This window comes from Doryrhamphus excisus, linkage group LG9 (genome assembly GCF_037039965.1).
Source record: "Doryrhamphus excisus strain RoL-2023G ecotype Guam linkage group LG9, RoL_Dexc_Guam_v1.1, whole genome shotgun sequence".
Lineage (NCBI taxonomy): Eukaryota > Metazoa > Chordata > Actinopteri > Syngnathiformes > Syngnathidae > Doryrhamphus > Doryrhamphus excisus.
The window spans coordinates 437,365-457,949 of NC_136365.1; the positions used below are offsets into that span (position 1 = coordinate 437,365).

General features: G+C 42.8%; 2 protein-coding genes across 10 annotated transcripts; one reads left to right on the plus strand and one right to left on the minus strand.

Annotated features, from left to right (window-relative positions):
• Positions 1–997: 997 nt before the first annotated feature.
• Positions 998–14,381, plus strand: elf2b (E74-like factor 2b (ets domain transcription factor)). Of its 8 annotated transcripts, none has more exons than XM_058068555.2 (10): positions 998–1,368; positions 3,913–4,057; positions 4,135–4,366; positions 9,304–9,417; positions 9,606–9,809; positions 10,737–10,814; positions 10,894–11,086; positions 12,080–12,442; positions 12,513–12,672; positions 12,796–14,381. In XM_058068555.2, exons 2-10 carry the CDS (start codon positions 3,983–3,985, stop codon positions 13,324–13,326), a joined length of 1,950 nt encoding a protein of 649 aa, XP_057924538.2. In that variant the 5' UTR covers positions 998–1,368; positions 3,913–3,982; the 3' UTR covers positions 13,327–14,381. The 8 variants fall into 8 exon arrangements, with proteins under 8 accessions (XP_057924538.2, XP_057924529.2, XP_057924521.2 ...); XM_058068546.2 differs by having other exon boundaries at positions 999–1,368; positions 4,132–4,366; XM_058068538.2 differs by having other exon boundaries at positions 1,000–1,368; positions 10,891–11,086.
• A 521-nt stretch (positions 14,382–14,902) lies between these two features.
• Positions 14,903–20,466, minus strand: LOC131126264 (nocturnin-like). 2 transcript variants are annotated; one of them, XM_058068620.2, is made up of 5 exons: positions 20,374–20,466; positions 17,395–17,537; positions 17,144–17,312; positions 15,939–16,270; positions 14,903–15,867 (listed from the first exon to the last, which is right to left on the minus strand). In XM_058068620.2, the coding sequence occupies exons 1-5, from the start codon at positions 20,432–20,434 to the stop codon at positions 15,361–15,363; spliced, it is 1,212 nt and encodes a 403-aa protein (XP_057924603.2). In that variant the 5' UTR covers positions 20,435–20,466; the 3' UTR covers positions 14,903–15,360. The 2 variants fall into 2 exon arrangements, with proteins under 2 accessions (XP_057924603.2, XP_057924596.2); XM_058068613.2 differs by lacking the exon at positions 20,374–20,466 and adding an exon at positions 18,263–18,409.
• Positions 20,467–20,585: the final 119 nt, after the last annotated feature.

A 20,585-nucleotide genomic window follows, 5' to 3' on the forward strand; every position in this document is an offset into this window, starting at 1 on the left:
AGTACGCAGTGATGGACACTTGGCACCTTCAACAGGTGCTTGAAATAATGGGAGGAAGAACTCATCGCGGTGGAAAGATGGAGAAGATGCAGGTAAATACTGCGATCTTCGTTTTCCGATAATGGATTACTACACTGTCAAAATGTACACACTCATGAACTGAGTACACGACATACACAGTATACTGAAGTGCACGATGGAAGGATTCCTTGTGAGACGCAGCCACTGCTTTGGAGAAGCCATATCCGCGGATAGTCACGTGACTGTCACTATTATTTAACGACATATTTGTTTTTGTCTTGGTTAAAATGTAAGAGCGATGTACTTTAATGTAAAATTGTTGCGTGTAGCCTAGGTGTAAATTTAAATGTAAATATCAGAAATCCACTTGCGTTGTGGATGAATGAATTAATTGTAATTATAAACAGTTGTTTTTAAAACCATGTGGTTTTCTGTGAACTGGTAGTTGTTGGATACATGAGTTGGTGGAGTCATTGGAACAAGCTTACTAAATAAAGTTGCACTGAACTAGAACGCGTGATGGACACACATACACTGTGCTAGTTATGGATGTATGAAAATGTACTCAAATAAAGAATAAATAATATTGCTGTATGATTGACTCGTGACCAGTCCAGGCTGTACCCCGCCTCTTGCCTGAAGTCAAGTGGGATAGGCTCCAGCATATCCTTGTGAGAATAAAGCCGCATAGAAAATGGAAAATGGTTAGATAGTATTGCTCAATGTGTAGTTCTACATACACTGTGTCCCTAAAGCCTGGATATATAATATACATAGCTTATCTAAAAAATAAAAATTTACATTTTAATTTTATAAAATGTAATCATTTTATAAAATAAATAATACATCCGTAACAATTTTTAAAATAATTTAAACGTTCTTATGCTTGGTTTGGCGTTTGCAATGTTTTCTTGAGCATTTCAAAACAAATGCATCGCTTCTGCTACTGCGATTTGGCTCCTGTCGGCCACCGTATTTGTAGTATTTGCTACGAATCAAAACAAACGACGCAAACGCGCTTGTCGTTGTGTATCACTCAATCAATCAAACCAATAACACCGTGTCCGTTAGTGGAAAAACACCACGGTGACTGTTTTTTTGCACCCTGTTACTGTTCAACTTTCCACACCGTTCTCTTTCACAGCTACGGAAGCCGAGGGTGACGCGGCTAGCAAGGCAAGCTTGGCGTTAGCAGACTGGAGCTACTAGCTACACAAACATCAACAAACACATAGACTTACACACGCAAATTCAGCAAACGCCTAATGGCTGCCAGGTGAACGTCCAGTTGTTGCTGTAAAAGTTCACTATCCCAAGAAGAGAAGCAAAGAGTGGACATTTTTGACGGTAGGTGAGCTTTATTACTCAGTTATGACAGCTCGATGCTAACACTAAGCTAGCGAACAAGCTACCGTTAGCCAGCCAACATTGCTTCTGTGTCTTCTTCATATGTCGCATATTAGTTGCATATTTCATATGTTACTGGAAATAGTTCGCATATTACTTGGATATTGCACACATTACCTGAACATTTCACATATTACTTGCATATTTCAAATTCCACTTGAATATTACCTGCATATTTCACATATTACTTGCATATTCCGCGTTTTGATGGGGCTGTTTATTGTTTATTTCATTGTAATTAACCATATGATAAATCTAAACTAGTACAACTAATATCATATCTCATTGATGCACTTTACAGTATATGTTCATGTGAATTTTGCCATCAAACAAGCCGATTCTAACTCATCATTGTTGGAGTCCGTCGTCGTTGGGTAGTCCATCAACTTATGGTGTGTAACTCGCCCGGTGCTTCCTCCGTGTTCGTGTCAGTTTCGCCATTAATCATGCCGGTTGTCTCGTCATTGTTGGAGTCTGTTGTCATTTACATACTTTCTTTGCCACCATGGTGGGTTATTTATCAGTTGACTGCTTTCAGTTTACTTACTTTCTTTGGCCCCATGGTGGGTTATTTATCAGTTTACTGCTTGTTTACTTACTTTCTTTGCCCCCATTGTGGGTTATTTAGCTGTCTATTGCTTTCGGTTTACTGACTTTCTTTGCCCCCATGGTGGGTTATTTAGCAGCTCCACTCAATAAAAAAATGCTGTGGAACGTACAGGGTGCTTTGGTTGAGCTCTGGAGTTTGCGGAATTATACTGTACAGTACAGGGCAAACGAACTAGTTTGTTGTGTGCAAAAACCATAACAGAATTTTGGCAACATTTTTCCACACATACTAGGGTGTACAAAAAACACAGTTTGACTGTAGTTTAAAGTCCAAAGCTAAAGAAATACTTTGATATAACCAACAGGTTTTATGTCACCATCCCTTTCAGCTGACATGATTGAGTCCCATAATGTTGGGCGCTGTTGTATAGGATTAGTCCCTGTTAAAGGTCAGTATAGTGCAATATATTTTGTGATGATGAACTGAGTGTCTTCAAAAACGAATGGCCTGACTTGATGGACTATTTGTGTTTGCTCGCTGTGTCATCTTTGTGTGAGCGTCAGCCGAGGGCACGGCAGGGCATGGCAGGGCACAAGGCAGGGCACAAGGCAGGGCGTTGTGTCTCTTCCAGATGGCGGAGCAAGTTGCGACAAAAAGACTGTTGTTGAAAAATCATGTGACGGTGTGTGTGTGTCCGTGTGTGCTGGTTCCACCCCTGTCATGTGATGCGGGGCAGGGCTGCGAGGAGTGAGGGACAGGGCTGCGAGGAGTAGTGAGCAGCTCCTGGACTCAGCACTTGAAATGTGTGGAGATGGAAGGATGGGTGGCAGACACAGGAAGGTCGGGAGATTCACACACATTCTGGGAAGGACACAAGAGAGAACGATACGCAGGATGTCCTGATCTGGTTTGTAAGTACATGTGAAGGCCTGCTTTCAATTTCTGTACAGCTTTGTTCTTTTGTTATCAAGATTGATTGAGTGTCAGCATGCCTTGGCTGGACTGGTGAGCTGTCTTTTTTTTTTGCTGACGAAGCAAACAATATAGCAACGTACATAGAAGTTAACTGAGGGTAGTGTGGCTACTTCTGGACTCATACGGTCATTTTTTCTAACAGTGAGTAAGAATACAGTGTGGAGATGAATAATTGTGTCCAATTCCAATGGTGAAAACATGGCCTTCCTTCTGTTTGGACTGACCCCCCCCCCAGTCTATAGCAGCCTCGTGCTCGCAGTTGTCAAGCAGGTTCTATAATACTTGAATCAATGCAACCTGCAAGTCCAGCCAGAATTACTGGTCTCTTATCCATCTGTCCATGTGTTTGTTTTGTGTGTCCCTGTACATAATATACAAATATTTTATATAGTAGGGGTGTGAGGACATAACACAGTATGATTGAAGGATCAATTTACTGCTGTCAATGTAAAGGAAAAGAAGCAAGTACATACACTACAGCACCCATCAACAGTACCTTTTCTCCCAAACTGTTAGTCTTGCAACAGTGGATGAGTGTAGTAAATGACCAAGTCACTAAAAGCTTGCAGTGTCATGTTTAGAACAGCAGTGGCAGTTACAAATTTGGAGTTCCCACCGTCACGCGTGGCGTCAGACAAGATGTTAACAACTCGTTAGTTCAGCTCACTAAGCAAATAATGGGAAGGCCTCACAGCCCTTTTTTTTCTTTTCTCATGCGGTCCTCACAGAAGTGTTTCAGGCAATGAAACATGGCGTGTCAACTATACAAGCAGAAACCGAACTTAAAAACATAATTTACTTGTCACTCAAATCTTCCAGAGGCTGAGACACCTTCTGCAGTAAAAGGAGACTTTGGCTTTGAACCGCCACTGATGCTTTTTGTCTGTTATTGCAGGTTTTACACACAGCAATTCATTTGTCATCGTTTGTCCGTCATTTGTTGTGTCTTCCCTTTCCAGGGCCCGCCTTTAACGACAGCGGTGGAAGCAGTGGGGAGTCACATGACTGCTCATCGCCGAGGAATGAGTCATGACCTCAGTGGTTCTAGTTGACTCTGGTGGGACTGTGGTGGAGTATGTCACAGCTGTGGAAGACCCCCACCAGGTTGGTTGTGCAGAACAATATAAACATCAACATTCACTTCCTGGGGCTCCCATGTGCTCACATCCATGTCCCAGCAGGAGGGTGAGTGTGATGTGGACCTAGAACAAGAGGGACTAGTGGAGGACGAGGGTGAAGTTGAGGACGCCTATGAAGAGGCGCAGCATGGAAGAGAGGATGAAAACTTTCCAGCCATCATTGTGGAGGAGGTACCTGCTGCTGGCTTAGCTGAGGCGGTGTTGTACGATGACGAAGCCAACGCCATCCAGGAAGTTGGAAATGAGCAGGATGTGGAGTCAGAAAAGGGGGCAGGTGAGACGTTTCTTTTTAAACAGCACGTTAGAATGACTATTAATAACTGGTATATCTTACAAATGTTTCTTACAAGTGTGGCAACGTTTTTAAAAGGTTAATAAACTATAAGGTTATAAGATTTATTGCCAACAAGACTAAACACAAATTTCTTTACTTAAATGCAATTTTATGTACATTTGTGTTTAGCTTAGTTTTTGGATAATTAAAATATATTGATGAATGAAAATATTTTCAAAAATTCAAAAAATACTATATTGTTATCCATTCAATGTGTATTTAACTGCTTTGCGTATCTTGACCTATAAGGGATTGATTTTAACCTGTTTTATAAACACCAAGGTGGCAAATATAAAAGTGACCCCAGCATCCTTTCATTTTTCTGGTGGAAATGACTTTTAGTGGGTGCACAATTTGCCACCTTCCAGATTTGGAAGGTTTGTCACACTTTATGTTTCAGATCATCAAACAAATGTAAATATGAGTCAATCTCAACACAGCTGAACACAAAATGCAGGTTTGAATGACTTTTTATTAAGGGAGGAGAAAAATTCAAACCTACATGGCCCAGTGTGAAAAAGAGATTTCCCCCGAAACCTAATTACTGGTTTGGCCACCCTTGGCAGGAACAACTGCAATCAAGTGTTTGTGATAACTTGCAGTGAATCTCTTACAGCGTGGAATTGTGGTCTACTCAATAGGATTCAAGTCAGGACTCTGACCAGGCCACTCCAATTCATTCATTTTGTTTTTCTTCAGCCACTCAGATTTGGACTTCTTGGTGTGTTTTGGATCATTGTCCTGCTGCAGAAGCCAACTTGGTTCTTTGACTTGAGGTCACGAACGGTCATGACCGGACATTCTCCTTCAGCATTGTTTGGTAGAGGGCAGAAATCATGGTTCCATTTATCACAGCAAGTCTTCCAGGTCCTGAAGCAAAACAGCCCTAGACCATCACACTAGCACCCCCATATTTTATTGTTGGTGTGATGTTCTTTTTATGAAATGCAGCATTGCTTTTTACGTCAGAATAGTATTTTCCCAAAGGTCCTGAGGATCAGCAAGATGTTTTGGGATAAATTTGAAATGAGATTTAATGTTCTTTTTGTTCAGCCGTGGTTTTTGCTTGGGAACTCTGCCATTCAAGTCATTTTTGCCCAGTGTTAGTCCCAGTCATGAACACTGACCTGAACTGAGGCAAGTGAGGCCTGCAGTTCTTTGGATGTTGTTGTGGGGTCTTGGATGTGTCGTTGCTGCTCTCTTGGGGTCATTTTGGTTGGCCCCCACTCCTGGGAAGGTTAACCATTTGTGGTTAATCAGAAATCTTTAGAAATGGCTTTATAACCTTTTCCAGACTGATAGATCTCAATGACTTTCTTTCATTTCCCCCCCTTAATAATAAAAAGTTTTGTTTTCAAACTGCTTTTTCTGTTCAGTTGTGCTGTAATTGACAATTTTTTAAATTCGTTTGATGGTCTGAAACGTTCAAGTCATTCATTTAGTCGGTTATTTACTGCAGATATGCACTGCCATCTTGTGGACAAGGTGCACAATAATGGCTTCTTTTTTAACTAAACCTTCACTCCATTATTTAAATTCAATTATGACTCTTAAGAGACTGCAAGTTATGTGCAGGTGTCATAAATCTGAAAGGGACTGCAGCTTGCTTTCGTGGTCATTCATCATTCTTGTTAGTGGACAACGGGTATTCTTGAAATATGTTTGGTAAAATGGTATTTCAGCTTCTATGTACAAATTATAAATTAGGGGTGTATACTGACAAATCAAAGGATTTGGTGGCCATTTTTATATTTTGTAATCAAATCAAATGTACTGTAAAGATGCAAAGAAGTTACATACATAATTACTTTGTGCCTTTTGCTGTTGTTGTTGTTGTTTTTTTTAGATTAGATTAGAGTAGATAGAACTTTATTGACCTCTTGGCCATGTGCCTTCAGGGAAATGAAGGTTCCGATAGCGGCAACACCATATGTGGTCTAAAAGCAGTGGCAATAGCAGCACAGCATGCAGAGTAAACAGTTGCACATTGTTTGGTTTTCTTGTTTCATTTTATTTGTAGGGCCAATAAAAATACCTGGAACCGGCTGGAAATGCACTAATTTTTTTATCAACAAAAAACAGCGTTTTAAGAGTAATGTCAAAGTTCAAATTGCATTTTTGCACGATGAGGTTAAATATGACGTCACTACCGCTTCAGCTGACGTCTTGGCCACTCAAGTAAAGGGAGGGCAACGGAAGGATTTCCTGTGTCTGCCGCGGATGAATACCTCGCTGGCGTCGTAACGTGTCCCCATTTGAATTTGACAATTTCCTCTGAGCAGCGGAGTGATTTGAGATAGTTGCTTCCCATACAATTGAGTGAGAAGTCAATGTGAAATCTTCAGCAAGGGGAAACATGGCGACTTCGCAACATGAGGCACATGCAAATCAGCTCGATCTACTCATTAAAGCCGGTAATGTATCGTTTTGTACTCATTTAGCCCGTTCCGCGAGTTACGGTGAACGCAAGGCTTGGGTTGTTCGCGTAGACCGCGGTCGCTCACTCCGCAGAGGAGTAATGGAGGACTATCAGGAAGTGATCACCTTGCTAGCAACCTGCGCGGCTTTGCTAACGACTTCTCCAAGCACTTTAGAGGGAAAAACGTCACGCAGCTCAGAGCAATCTGCACGATTAGTCATTTAACTGAAGGCCGGAGATTTTGCATGTGAGACTTGTAGGTTAGCGTGACTGTGTGTGGTAGAATAACGGGTGTCGGCTCAGGAAAACCAGGAAGTGCACAAGTGTTGTCTTTCCTGCGTCTTTGCCACGCTGTCTGACTGCAAGGACATGTGGTTTTAGTCTTAATGCTTAAAACTTGGCATGTTTGAACACACGTTTGCTTATTTTGAAAGATCGAGACTCTATAATGTTTATTTTTTTTATTTTGCGGCATGTGACTTTTGAAGAGTGTGTTTGTGGCGTTAATGCGCTCATCGGTTCCCAACATTTCAAACATTTTTGTGGTACGGTGGTTGCATTTGTTCAATCATACCATTATTTTGTGTTGACGAGGAGGTGGAAATGTATTTTTTTTATTTTGGCGGATGTTTGAATGTTTCTATTGTTTCCGTTATCGTGTTGAATAGCGTGTGGTCTCAGCGTGGGTTGGCCTTGTCGCCTTCCTTCTTTTAGTTCGGTGTTAAGTGCGACTGTACGTTTTGGTGCTGTTCAAACTGCTCGAAACTTACGTTCAAAGTTTTATTGTGTGCGCGAATGGCGTCAAATTCGTCGTCGTTTGTCGAATTTGTCAACCTTATTAATTCCTATTTTGATGGCGGAAGCGTTGTCTAAGGGGAGGAGTGTGCAATTTGATTGACACGCCTATTGGCAAATGGCATTCGCCTGGAATAAAAGCGTCACTAGGGGGCGGCTCTGCCCCTGAATTTTTAGCCAATAGCGGGTGTGGTGGGTGTTGGGTATCAGTGGGACTTCTTTGCGCATTTGAAGAGAACTGGAGGGAAACGTTTAGGAGTGTAAACACGGAAGTTATCACAGGCTGCACTACTTTTTGTCACAGTGCTGCTATTTTGAGCGCCGTGACGTAGCAATCACGTTTATTATAACTGTCTTTGCTCATAAAATACTTTTTGTCTATTACTTGTACATTTTATGCCAATTGATAGATATCGGGAGTTTTTTTAAAAACTACAAACCTTGCCACATGTAATGAAACAAAGAGCAACTAATTATTTAGTAGGTCACATGGAAGCTCAAAATCTTTGGTTTGATGTCGCAGCATGTTGTTGGACTGCATTTGACCATGTCACGCACAACTATCAGTGTCCTATTTGTTTTTCAGTTGGACGAATGAGTGTCAATCTAAAGATAGCCCTATGCAGTACCTATTGCTTCAGTGAAATACCCAAACATGGAGAGCGCTGGCTGTAACATGCTCTCGTGTTTCCCACCATTGATTGGCAACAGCAGGTGCTGGAAGTTTTTTCTCAGGAGCCCAGCTACAACATGCATGTTCCTTGCAGAAATCCCTTGTATTTATTTAAACAATGGTTATTTTTAACACCATGCCTTCTTAACTGATGGATAGTAACAATAACTGCGTTTCTGAATTTTTGTTGCTGTAATTACGGATGTTAGGGAGGGTATAAGTGTTATTTTATATCTTTTAAATACACATGGTTTATTCATTTTCCATACTGCTTATCCTCCAGATTTAATGAGTGGTGAAACTCAAAACATGCACCTGTCCACATTGCAATCATGCAAACTTTGTTGGTAAAGCATCAATCCCAACAACCACGTTTCTGCAGAAAACCAAAAGTAGGAATCACTTAAGGATGCCATTTATTAAAAAAAAAACTACAACAACAATGAAAACCTTGCATCAAGTGTCTTGCTGTTCCAAGACAGGATGGGAAATACTGCAAATTTTGGTCTTATACAGTTGACATTGATATACCTGGTTGGCTGCTTTCCTCCGCTTAAAATTTGAGAACCAAAGAGGTTATTTCTGTTGGTCGTAGTAATGTTGCATAGACAGTGATTTTCTATTCAGTGCTGTTCAACTTGGCAGTATTAACTTGGGTTCTACACAAAATTATTTTATTAGCCACCAGAAGTAAGGCAAAGGCTTTGTCATTGAATATCAGAGATATCATGATAAAATATGAGTAATATTTGACATTTTATTAGTGTGTACAAAATAGCACTGTAAGACTCCACATTTCAACATTATCGTGTCAAAACAGGAAAATGAAAATATTTAATTTAGGGGAGAACTGAAATGTTAATTTCACATTCCTAGTATCAATACTGATATGCGAACCATCCTTGCTATTCATCCTTAGTACCCTACTTTCTCAATAGTGCAGACTAAATGTCTTTTTCTAATAGTTTTGTTGCTGTTTGTGTTCTGCAGTGGAGGCTTCTGTCCAAAGTGCCAATGTGCACTGCTCTGACAAGACCATTGAGGCTGCAGAGGCTCTCCTCCACATGGACTCACCATCCAGTGTCAGAGAAGACTGCAGCCCAGGTAAAGTTACAGTGAAAGTTCCTTTTATTTTGACTTGATAGTGATCCTACCCTGGATTTTGATGTCTTATTACATCAAATTTACTTGCAGGCAACAAGATGACCAAAAAAATCAGAAATCAATCAAACATTTATTGGGATATAAAAATATCAAATTCAACTCCATCCCTTTGTCCCTCCACTATCTAGAAGCTTTTGTCCCACCGTACGTAGCAACGCCAGACTTTCTCCATGCCGCCATGCGTCCTGACATTGCAGAGACTGAGGTGGAGATCTCGACAGAGGACTGCTGCGGGGATGATGACGAAGATGAAGATGATGATGAAGACATAGGAACCCTGTTAGAGGAGCCGGAGCCAGAACGTAGCCATGAGCCTGTCAAAAAGAGGAGAGGTAGATGAAAAGTGATCTTTTTTTTTATGTTACCCCATTGTTAACAGCTTCGGGGGACACAAACAAGTGGCACTGCACACAAGCATGCACGTAGCTTAGTCATTTCACACATTTTTACTACAGAAAACAATTACAATGCAGTCGGCCTCGCAATGTCACCATTCAATTAATGCTATATCGCTATGTATTTATATATATATTTCCCTTAAGACATTAAATGATTGCTGTTTCATGGCAGTCTATGGTCTCCTCAATATTTATTGAAATGAAATGTGTATTCTGGTCACAAGGTGGCAGCAATGACAACATATTGAGACATTATTTTCATTACCTTAACACCAAAGTCAACTATGGCATGTCGGACATGGTGGTAGGGCGTGGGGAGCAGAAGAAATACGATTAGGATTAGCTTGCCAACTTGTGTCTGTCTCAAGAGATGCAATGCGGTATAGCCAATGAATATTCTTATATTAAATTCATAAGATAAGATGTCCCCGAGTGGGGGAAAATTGTAATTCGCTTTTGTTCACTTAATCTGGTCAGGTCTGGTACCAATTAACCACTGTAAACGAAGGATGACTGTATTTTAAAAATAATCCACAAAGTCAAAAGAGTGTAATTTCATCAATTCAATAGCTCCTCCACATTTATTCTGGCAGTGGAGGTGATGCGTGCACCTAATATGTATATATCTTTTTAAAATCTGACCAAGTGTGATTGTTAGATCTGGCTTTTTTACTGTGATTATGAAACACTGCAAATTGGGTGGTCGACATTTACTGAGGGATTGAATGATTTTAGATTTTATATGCGGATCAAAAGATCCTCAGTGGCAACTCTGAAATCAGGAAAACACTGAAAGAAGTGAAAGATATCAGAATCATAAAGGCATATTATTGACTTCTTTCATGTATTTTTTCTCTCCAGCTGGACGGAAATTAAAACCAAACCAGTCCTCTTACTCAGCCGATATTGGCATCAGGAAGAAAACCAGAGAGGGGAAAGGTAGACCCCTGTCGATGAGCATGCAATCAAGTCTACAGTAGACCACACACACTCATATTTGACTTGTGATTTCCAGCAGGGAGCACCATCTACTTATGGGAGTTCCTGTTGGACCTCCTGCAGGACAAGAACACCTGTCCTAGGTACATCAAGTGGACCCAGAGGGAGAAGGGCATCTTTAAGCTGGTGGACTCAAAGGCCGTGTCAAAGCTGTGGGGAAAACACAAGAACAAGCCAGACATGAACTACGAGACCATGGGACGGGCTCTGAGGTAAGGAACCCACGTACCTGCCCTGATGTGTTTTTCTGTACCTTTTGGAGAAACAAACAAATTGGATTGGGGGAGGCGCTTCATTCATTTGCTACATTAAATGGGGCAGTTTGTATTGAGTTGTGGACTCCTATAGAGCCGCTACACTCAATAACCCGCAGAGAAAGCTTTCTAGCTTTTCCACAATTCCAGCTGGATTTCCTGATTCCCACCAAATGGTTTAATTTAGTCCGCCCACTCTGCTGTGGTTGGTCACACTCTCATAGGCTCTACAGGACGTCCGAACCCCACTTTCTCTGTTGTTGGTATAGGAGTTGATAATAAATGTGGTGGGAATGTGGTCATTACACGTTTTGGCCGAACTACCAGTGTTAAAAAAAACTATTAGACACGCTGAAATAAGGCAACTGGCAAATCCACATATCTGAGCATGCATGTAATGTGCACTCACTCTGCTCCATGTATGCACACTCTATAATGCTACACAGACAACCACTTTTGTTCCATTACATGCACACAATAAACTTAGGACACAGGACACAGATCAGTTGTTAACATTGGAATGTTGGGCTTCAGCCGCCGTTTGGGAAGCCCAGCTTCATATTGGCCCATGTTCACAAAACAGTCCCGTGCTGAATGCTATTGACAGATAAGAAAGATACTTTTCTCTTGCTAGCCAGAAATCAGCAAGTCCAATCACTTCTGCCTGATGCTTGTTAGACCCAAATACAGCGTATCTGGGCATGCCCATATAAGGAAGTCCGGATGGTATTGACGTCACAAAGCTTTATTTAGAACTCACTTCCGAATGCGCAAATGTCATTATCTGAAACTTTGGCATCATTAACACGAGAAGACGACATTTTAACAACATTTGTTCATTTGTACCTCTAATGGGTAAGCTAACCGCTAAGGTGAACAGTACTTTAAATGAATTGCCATTGGAAGTTGGAGTTTCCACTTTTATCCCAACACTTCTTGTGTGTGTTCCAGATATTACTACCAACGTGGCATCCTGGCTAAAGTTGAGGGCCAACGGCTGGTCTATCAGTTCAAAGAAATGCCCAAAAACATAGTCATAATTGACGAGGACAAGGCAGACATGTCCACCGCCGATGACCCAATGGAGACCACCGCGTCCTACGAGCGCATCCCACAGCCGTCGGATGTGCTGCTCAAGGCATCCGACCTGTCCCCCAGAAAGCCCAACATCCTGCGAGGCGGGAACCGAGGCAGCTTGGTTCAGTCGTCTGCCGCCGTCTGCACCAAGACGGTGCCGGTCAGCGCCTCACGGACCGCATCGGGAGACGGCAGGAATCAGCAGGCGGCAGTCGTTTCCAGCGCTTCGGGACCCAGGTGAGAACTTCGGAAAAGGTCACCCTTGTCATCGGTACTCGAGTATTAAGGTTTGTCATCTGGTTTGCAGGACGGTGCGGGTCGCCATGCAGGTGCCGGTCGTCATGACTTCGTTAGGGCAAAAGATTTCTACGGTTGCTCTGCAGCAGCCAGCAGTACGAACAGGAGCAGCCGGTCATGCCGCCCTTCTGTCCAGCACCGCTGCTGGAGGCACCAACTCCCAACAGAAGGTGTGTTTGCCAGAGAACCCCTAAAAGGATGGTTTTATGACAGTTGACTTTGAGAGGACCACAGACCAACAAATGTAAGCATGCCAGGGCCATGAATTCCTCTCACCTCATATTTGGCTCTAGGTTGTCATCCAGACCATCCCCACCATGGTCCCGGCCACAGCGGAGAACGGAGAGAAGATCACGGTCCAGCTGGCCAAGATCATCACAATCCCCGCCCATCAATTGGCTCAGTGTCAGCTTCAGACCCCCGCAGACGCCAAGTCCGGCGTCGGCCTCCTCGGAAGCCCCCTGACGGTCCAGACCCTCACTCCGGTCAGCATGGCCTCGGGAGCGCAGGTGATGAGACTGTCCGTGCCGACTCAGGCCCAAGCGCAGACTCTGGTTGTGTCTGGGAGCGCCAGCAGCGGGGCAGTCACCGTGTCGACGGCCAATCGGGCCGCGGCATCACAGCCTCGCATCATTGAGGGCGTTTTTAACGGCTCTGAGCTGGTGGTGGGAGGCGACAAGGCGAAGGCCGTCGGTGTTCAGGTACAAGCTGTTCAAATGGCGGTGGCGGTCCAACAGAACCTGGCCCAAGCCCAAAGGGACCCTGATGCGCGAAGCAAACTGGAAACACCCGCCACAATAAAGACTGAAGATCCCGAATGTTGATCTGCCAATCATTCAAAAATCATGTTGTTATTCTTGATACCAGCAGCAGTTTGACAGACTTGGTTTTTGTAGTCTAAAACTTCTTCCACATAGCCTGGAAGACAGACTTGAATGGGACCAGCCCAGATCCGCTACCAATCCGCTACCAATCTGCCCGGATCAAACAATACTCTCATTTTTAAATGAACACTGACACACTACAACTAATTGGAAAAGTCAGCGGAAGCTAACCCAACGCAAAGGATTCAACCAGCAGTTTTTTTACTTCGGTCACTGTTCAAACGTGTGGTGCTACATGGGGGTCTGAAAGAGTGGGGGTGTGTTTCAAACACATACATGTACATACATATACAGTATATGTTATACATGTATATGTATACAGATGTGCTAAAAGTGGGTATACACTTTAAAAAATGTTTCATTTTATTACAATTACGTGGTCGAGCAAATAACCGCCAGGGTCTCTTTAATTTGTGCCAAATTAAAAAAAAAACATTGGTCTTGACAGCTGTGGCTGTAGGCAACCTCCATGTATTTAAAAAAAAAATGTGGCAGTCACTGCAATAGAAGTATCATTGCGAGTGGTCAGCATCCAGCAGCATCTCGTCACACGTGCTTTAAAAGTGTTATTGATCATTTATACTTGCAATAAATGTGATCAAATGAAAAGATTCCAAAGTGTATCCCTACAAAAGGCACGCCTGCGTGTAGATTACTGTATGTATATACTGAATATGTATGTGTGTATATATGTATGTATTTACTGGTTTACAGAGCAGCCTTACAGCCTGACACCTCATGTGGTGTCTCAACTGTAAGCTGAGCTGAAGTTTAGACTTTGTCGTTTTCCTAACTTTACCAAGCACAGTATTATGGGGGGGTGGGGGAGGGGTCTAATTGACGTGAGCTTTCTGTGCTGCCTCGGCTTGGCACGCCTACCACAGAGACCACCATCATGTATGCACAAGCTACGCTGCCACCTGTGAGGAAAGTTAAGTCGTATTGCGTTGTAGCTTTTGAGTTCCTGAATAAAAAGTCTTTTTTTTTTTTTTTTTTTAAATCAAGAATACAAATTTCAACTTGTCAAAATAAAAATTTTAACAGATCTGTAGGGAAGCCTGCAGGCCTCATTGAGTTAGCTGTCCTTTGCAGAATGTTGATAGGATTTGTTTTCTAATGTAACAAATATGTATATAACCTAATCATTTTATTTTATTTTTTTGCAAAAGTGTATCAAAATACTGAATGCAATGTCAGTCTTAGTCTCTGGTCATTTGAAAAGGTCATTTTTTGTCATGTTGGCGCTAGCCCCACATTTCATTTTTTTTAATCTAAAGAGGGAAAATACAGAAGTTTGTGTTCAGACTGAACTGTTTGTATATTCAACATTTGAAGTATATTATATTTTGTTGTACTCTTGTTTCAAAGTGTATTAAAGTAGATTTTACTCGAGCATAAAACATTTGAAACTTGTACACTGTTTTTTTCTTCAATATATTTGTTTAGTTGGAGCAAATTTGAGAACATTTTATAACAAAGTAAGACATTTGTTATCATTTTTATATTATAATACAACTTGATATGTAAATTGTGTTTTCCCGTCCAGGTAGCAGCTGTTTAATATTCTATTGGTGGCTCCAATAAAATGGTAGCAACAGTACAAATACAAATCAGAATGTTTATTAGTCAGCAGCCACAATGCATTTGGTTTCAGTCAAATATGACCTGCATACATAAAAACATAATCTGCTGCAAAATAAATACTACCAAAAATAGAATACATGAGTCAGTAAATACAATGGAACCTTGGTTAGCGTCGTTCATTCGTTCCAGAAGGTCAGATTGGAACCAAAAAGGAAATCAATTTTTGGTCTCACTTTACAGTAAAGTACACAAAAATACAGCAGTTACTGAGGAACTAATGAGTAGTGGTTAGGGTTTGGTAGGTTCGTTCCTCGTGAACTACTGTATTTTTGTGTTCCTTACTGTAAGGCGTTGGCCAGGTTTTCCCATAAGAAATAATATGAATCCAATTCATCCCCTCGTCTCCTTAAAACTGAAGTCACAAACCAGTGAGAGGTGGTCTGAAGGGTAGCTGAAGGATGGAAGCCTATTGGGACCAATGTCGTCCTCTGAGGGTAAGTCCAAGACGGCGTCCACTCTCAGTGAGTCCTGAGTGTACCAAATGTAGTCCAGAGTGGCGCAGCATTCCCCCGTGGGGCGAATCTTCCACGTCGTGTACCGTGGCTCCGTCAAATTGTCTCTGCTGAGGTTCTTATAGGCGGAGTCCAAACCAAGAGGAGATGTGAGGAAGTGGTGGTACACGTCTTCAGTCGGGACAGCATTGAAGTCCCCACATATGACGAGAGGGACAGGGGAGCTGGGACTATGTTTCTGGACCACGTTTTGGACTTGACGCAAGAGATCCGCACCCTGGGCGTTGCGAAGCCACTCCCAGCCGGCACGGGCCTTCAGGTGGGTGACGGCGACGCACAGACGCCTCTTTGTGATTTGACAACGCAGCATCATCACCACAGCAACCTGGGAAGACACGGCAGCGTGAGACTAAGGCTTCAATCCATGAATCCTGGCGTCAGAAGGGTTCTACTCACCTGATTGGTCGGAATCTTCATGGCCGAGAGCTGGAAGCTCACACAGTCCAAAACCTCCAAGCGGGACTCGTCAAAAAAGAGTGCACAACCATCGGGGCCGTTGTTGCCCTTGACATTCAGACACGGAGACCAGGGCTTAGGGTAGAACTTGCTTCCGTAACCCAAACCGGCCAGAACTGGCTGAAATGTGTCAAAGTAGTGGTCCACTTCCTGTAAACACAGGATGTGAGGTCGGTAGGTGAGGATCTCCTCCAGGATGAGATGCTTCCTTCGGGACCAGCGGAGGGCCTCCATGGGACACAGCACAAAACTGTCAAGTCCTTCACCAAGCGCTGATGATAAAGAGATCAATTCCTCAGTTTAGCATCCTTAGAAGTGGACGTGCTGCAGTTTTCCTAGCTTGATCATGTTTGGAATAGGCACGACTGGGAATGATTATTCCTGTGTGCTCATATTCCTCCAAAACAAAAAAAACAGAAGACAAACATCTGCGGACCGTTTGGTACTCCATTTTTTACATTGCAGTTTTTGGTAGCCTGTTTTAGCACCGACCTACCGTAGTGATAGAATACCACATGGCAGGTTTTTTTTTAATTACATTTACACTCAGCGGCACGGCGAACAAGTGGTTAGCAGACCTCACAGCTAGCAGACCAGGGTTCAATTCCGCCCTCGGCCATCTCTGTGTGGAGTTTGCATGTTCCCCCCATAGGTCCATAGGTATGAATGTGAGTGTGAATGGTTGTTTGTCTATATGTGCCCTGGGATTGGCTGGCCACCAGTCCAGGGTGCACCCCGCCTCTCGCCCCAAGACAGCTGGGATAGGCTCCAGCACCCCTGCGACCCTCGTGAGGATAAGCGGTAGAAAATGAATGAATGAATTTACACGCACACAATACCCGTGTATTAATAACAAAATAGGAAACAGGCTAAAAATAATACAGTAATGTTTATGTTGACACCCCTTAGACTGGCTGACTGACTTATGTCAACATAAGCAGTCGTCATGACCAAAATGGAAACTAGCCTTTACTTTACTTTACTTTATTTACTTGTGACATTGGCACTCATGTGGTCATACTTGGGACATACTTGGTCCGTTTCAGAGGAAGTAAGTACACAAAGTAAGTACACAGCGTTGACAGTATCCTTACTGAAGTGTCCCATTTGAGACGCAGCCGTGATGACTGACAGCTGTCCCTTACCTTGTGCCAGAATGTTCCACTGCATCACCCGGATGGCGCTCCCGTCGCTACCATTCCAGGGCGGAATGAAAGTCCTGCGGTAGCGTGGTGGTCCGTCTCTCAGGGCCTCCTCACATTCCTGCAGGATCTCCTCGGGACTGAGGGGTCTCACCGGGGACCCGTTCCGCTCCTGAGCGACCAGGTGAAAGGATAAAGTATTTAAGTCGACACAAGTACCCGTGTTGTTGCTGGTTCAAGGACAAGGGAGTCACCTGGCAGAAATCAGGATTCAGGCTTGTGTCTGCAGGCTGGTAGGGGTCCAAGTGGGTCAGAGGGAGGGGGACATGGTGGCTACTGCTGAGGGTGTGAGTCAAGGTGCTGTAAAGCCGGGTGGCTCCTCCACCCATTGGATAACCTGATTTAAAAACAAAACACCATCATGGTCAATGCGCTAAGATAAATGACGACCCAGCACATGGACATATGTCATATGACATATGTCATATGACATATGTCATGTATGTTTTGTGTCTTAGAATTCGAAGCGCCGGTTGACGGTAGTTCCTGCCCTGGGCCACATGAATCATGAAGTAAAAATGAAGTATAAATATTATCACACATGCAGTATTGCAATCGATAAACCACTCAAGGCATAGTTCCAGCAGTCAGTGTGTTATGTGTGTGTGGGGGTGCACAGCAGCATCTGCCATGAATTAGCCGGTGGCTAATCTCCTCTCCTTTAATAACACACTAGCATGTCACTCCAGCTGGACTGTAGCACCCGTACCTGAACACAACATAATGGGCAACCTCAGAAAAGCAGTACTTCCTGTATGCACTGTATACTTTAGTAGTCTTTAGCGTTGAAGTTTGACCTACTACAACGTGCTGTCCTTGCAGTCTTGCCAACCTTTAAACCACAGTGGGTCATATTGATTTGGCGTTGACCTACTAAAACTATTTCTACGGTGCAGGCAAACATGAAACACCAGGCACCCAAGAAAGTTCTATTTTCCATACAAAAACATGACTTATAATATCACGTGATTCAGCTCAAAACGATACAACTGAACTGTTGTAACGCAGCATTAAATACACAATACATGGACCAGCATTAAAACACAACAACAAGCATCCTACCCATGGTCTCCATCACTGATGTTGACTGTGCTCAAGATGCTTGTTCTTCGTCCGAGGGTACGATCAGTAGATTAGTGTGGCGCAGCAGAGGCTGATGTGACGCGTCCAAGTGTAAGCAGATATCTGACTTAGCAGCGCTTGCTACAGCCTATAAAGCCTCGGGAGGGAGGGGGAGGGGGAGGGGGGGGGGATTAGGAAACGGGACGTCATCCAGCCAAGGTCAGGTGCCGGTGAGGCGGCAAGCAAACACTGCTGGTCACGCTCCAAACGTATTCAAGACACAGTGGAGATCACAAGTTATTGGTCAAGCAACACATAAGTGGCATAGAAAATTGATGGCATTATTATTATTATTTAACTTTATTATTATTGAATATTTTATAGATATACAATATACAGTAGGTATTTTGATTATATATTTATTGATATAATTATATTTTATTATACATATGTATATACATATATTTGTTTTTATTTAACTTATTTTTAATATTACATTTATTTGGTTGCAATTATTTTAAAACAGCATTTAATTTCTCCTCACAATTTATTGACTATTCCTTTTTATGTTCATTTTGTATTCCTGCTTATTACTCACACAGAGCTTGGATGCCATGCATGCCAAAGACGTACGGTACACTGCGTCATGACAACAATGATGTGCCTGTCGTAAGGGCGTGTGTGTGCATGCGTACTTATCGATGAAGCAATGGCTTCCTCTGTGTGGAGCAACATCTCCTTTTGTTACTGAGTGTACTTTTCCAAAGAAGATGACAAATGTTCTGCCGAACCAGAATGGAACAAACGCTTGCAAAGAACTGCAAAAATAGAAGAGCTCGACTCATTTCCCAGATATAACCTTTGACAAAACACACGGTTAGGCATTGGCATCCTTACATATTCTATGAAATGATTATTTAAATGATAAATAATGTGCTTTTTTATGCTAACTTCAGTAGAATGCTGTTTGATGGTGCTATGTTTCAGGGGAAAAAGGCGTGCTGCATGAATGTATGAATCCTGCAGAGGACGCCGTCTCACATGACAATTCACTCAACGTTTTCCAGCCGGTAGAAGCTTTCTCAAGATGGGATGTTTTCCAAGTCCCATACTGTTCTACGGTAGGGGTCACCAACCTGCCCATTGCGATTGAGAGAGTGACCGAGCGCAGCAATGTGCCCGCTCACACAACAGTAGTTTGCTAAATCAAATATAGCTCCATAGATGTGCACCTCCACAAACCTTGCTCGTTAGGACTGACTGTTGTAGAGCAGCCCCCCTCCCCCTCAGACGCCATCGCTCGCCCATCAAACAGCGCCACCAACAAGACAAAAAAGTAAGGGTGCCCAAAGTGCGGAGCAGGGGCCATCTGCAGACCATGGCTCATATGTTTATGGGCTACAGAAGGCAACAAGCAGTCAACACTGCTTGCCATATATTATATTATGATATATGAATTATTAATGGTAATGCTTTTATTTCATTTGAACATGCATCAGATTCCAATTGAGTGCATCCCATAATCAGTTCCCAGTTCCACATGTCCAAAAGGAGTAGGAAGAAGCACAGCTTATTAAATCCTACCCCTCCATCTGGTACTTTCACAATCACTAACTGTTACATTTGTTCACTTCCTGCTTTCCATAATACAGTTTAATTTTTTTTGTTATTTACGATTGTTATTAAATATACTAGAAGTAGATATTGCATTTGAACTTGTGTTCACCTCACTCCAAGTTTTGACGCCGGTTTGACTGTGAGTCAGTGAGTGCTTCTGTAGCTAAACAAACTTTGGCATCTCACAGCACACAACTGTGGTGCGTTCAAGGACGGTCAAACATAGTGTGACTCAACTTTTGACAGAAATATCAGTGAAACATAAAGACATAATGACAATGACAAAACTGCGAGTGCTTAGAAACGCAGCTAGTGGAAATATGCCAACAAAAACATGAAAAAACGTTTCTATGCCAAATATACACACCAATATATACATTACTGCTAACTATACAGGATCTTTTGAAACACAATACTCAAGTTGCATACAGGCTGAATAAGTTTGGTAGTAACATTGACCACACAACACTTCATTTTAATGTGTGAAAACTTACCTTGTCTTGTGTTGCCTCCACTGCCGCCTTGTTGTGTCCTGGTGATGCTAATGGAAGTCATAGGACTTCCACTGAGGCCGGTCAAGGCTGCCTGTTGTGTCTTCATCCAGCAAGGTCATTGGAGACCGAGGGACACGAACAATGACGGTAAAGCCTGCCCCCTGCTGGACGGTATTAGCAAGTACATCACGTGTTTACACTTCTACAACTTC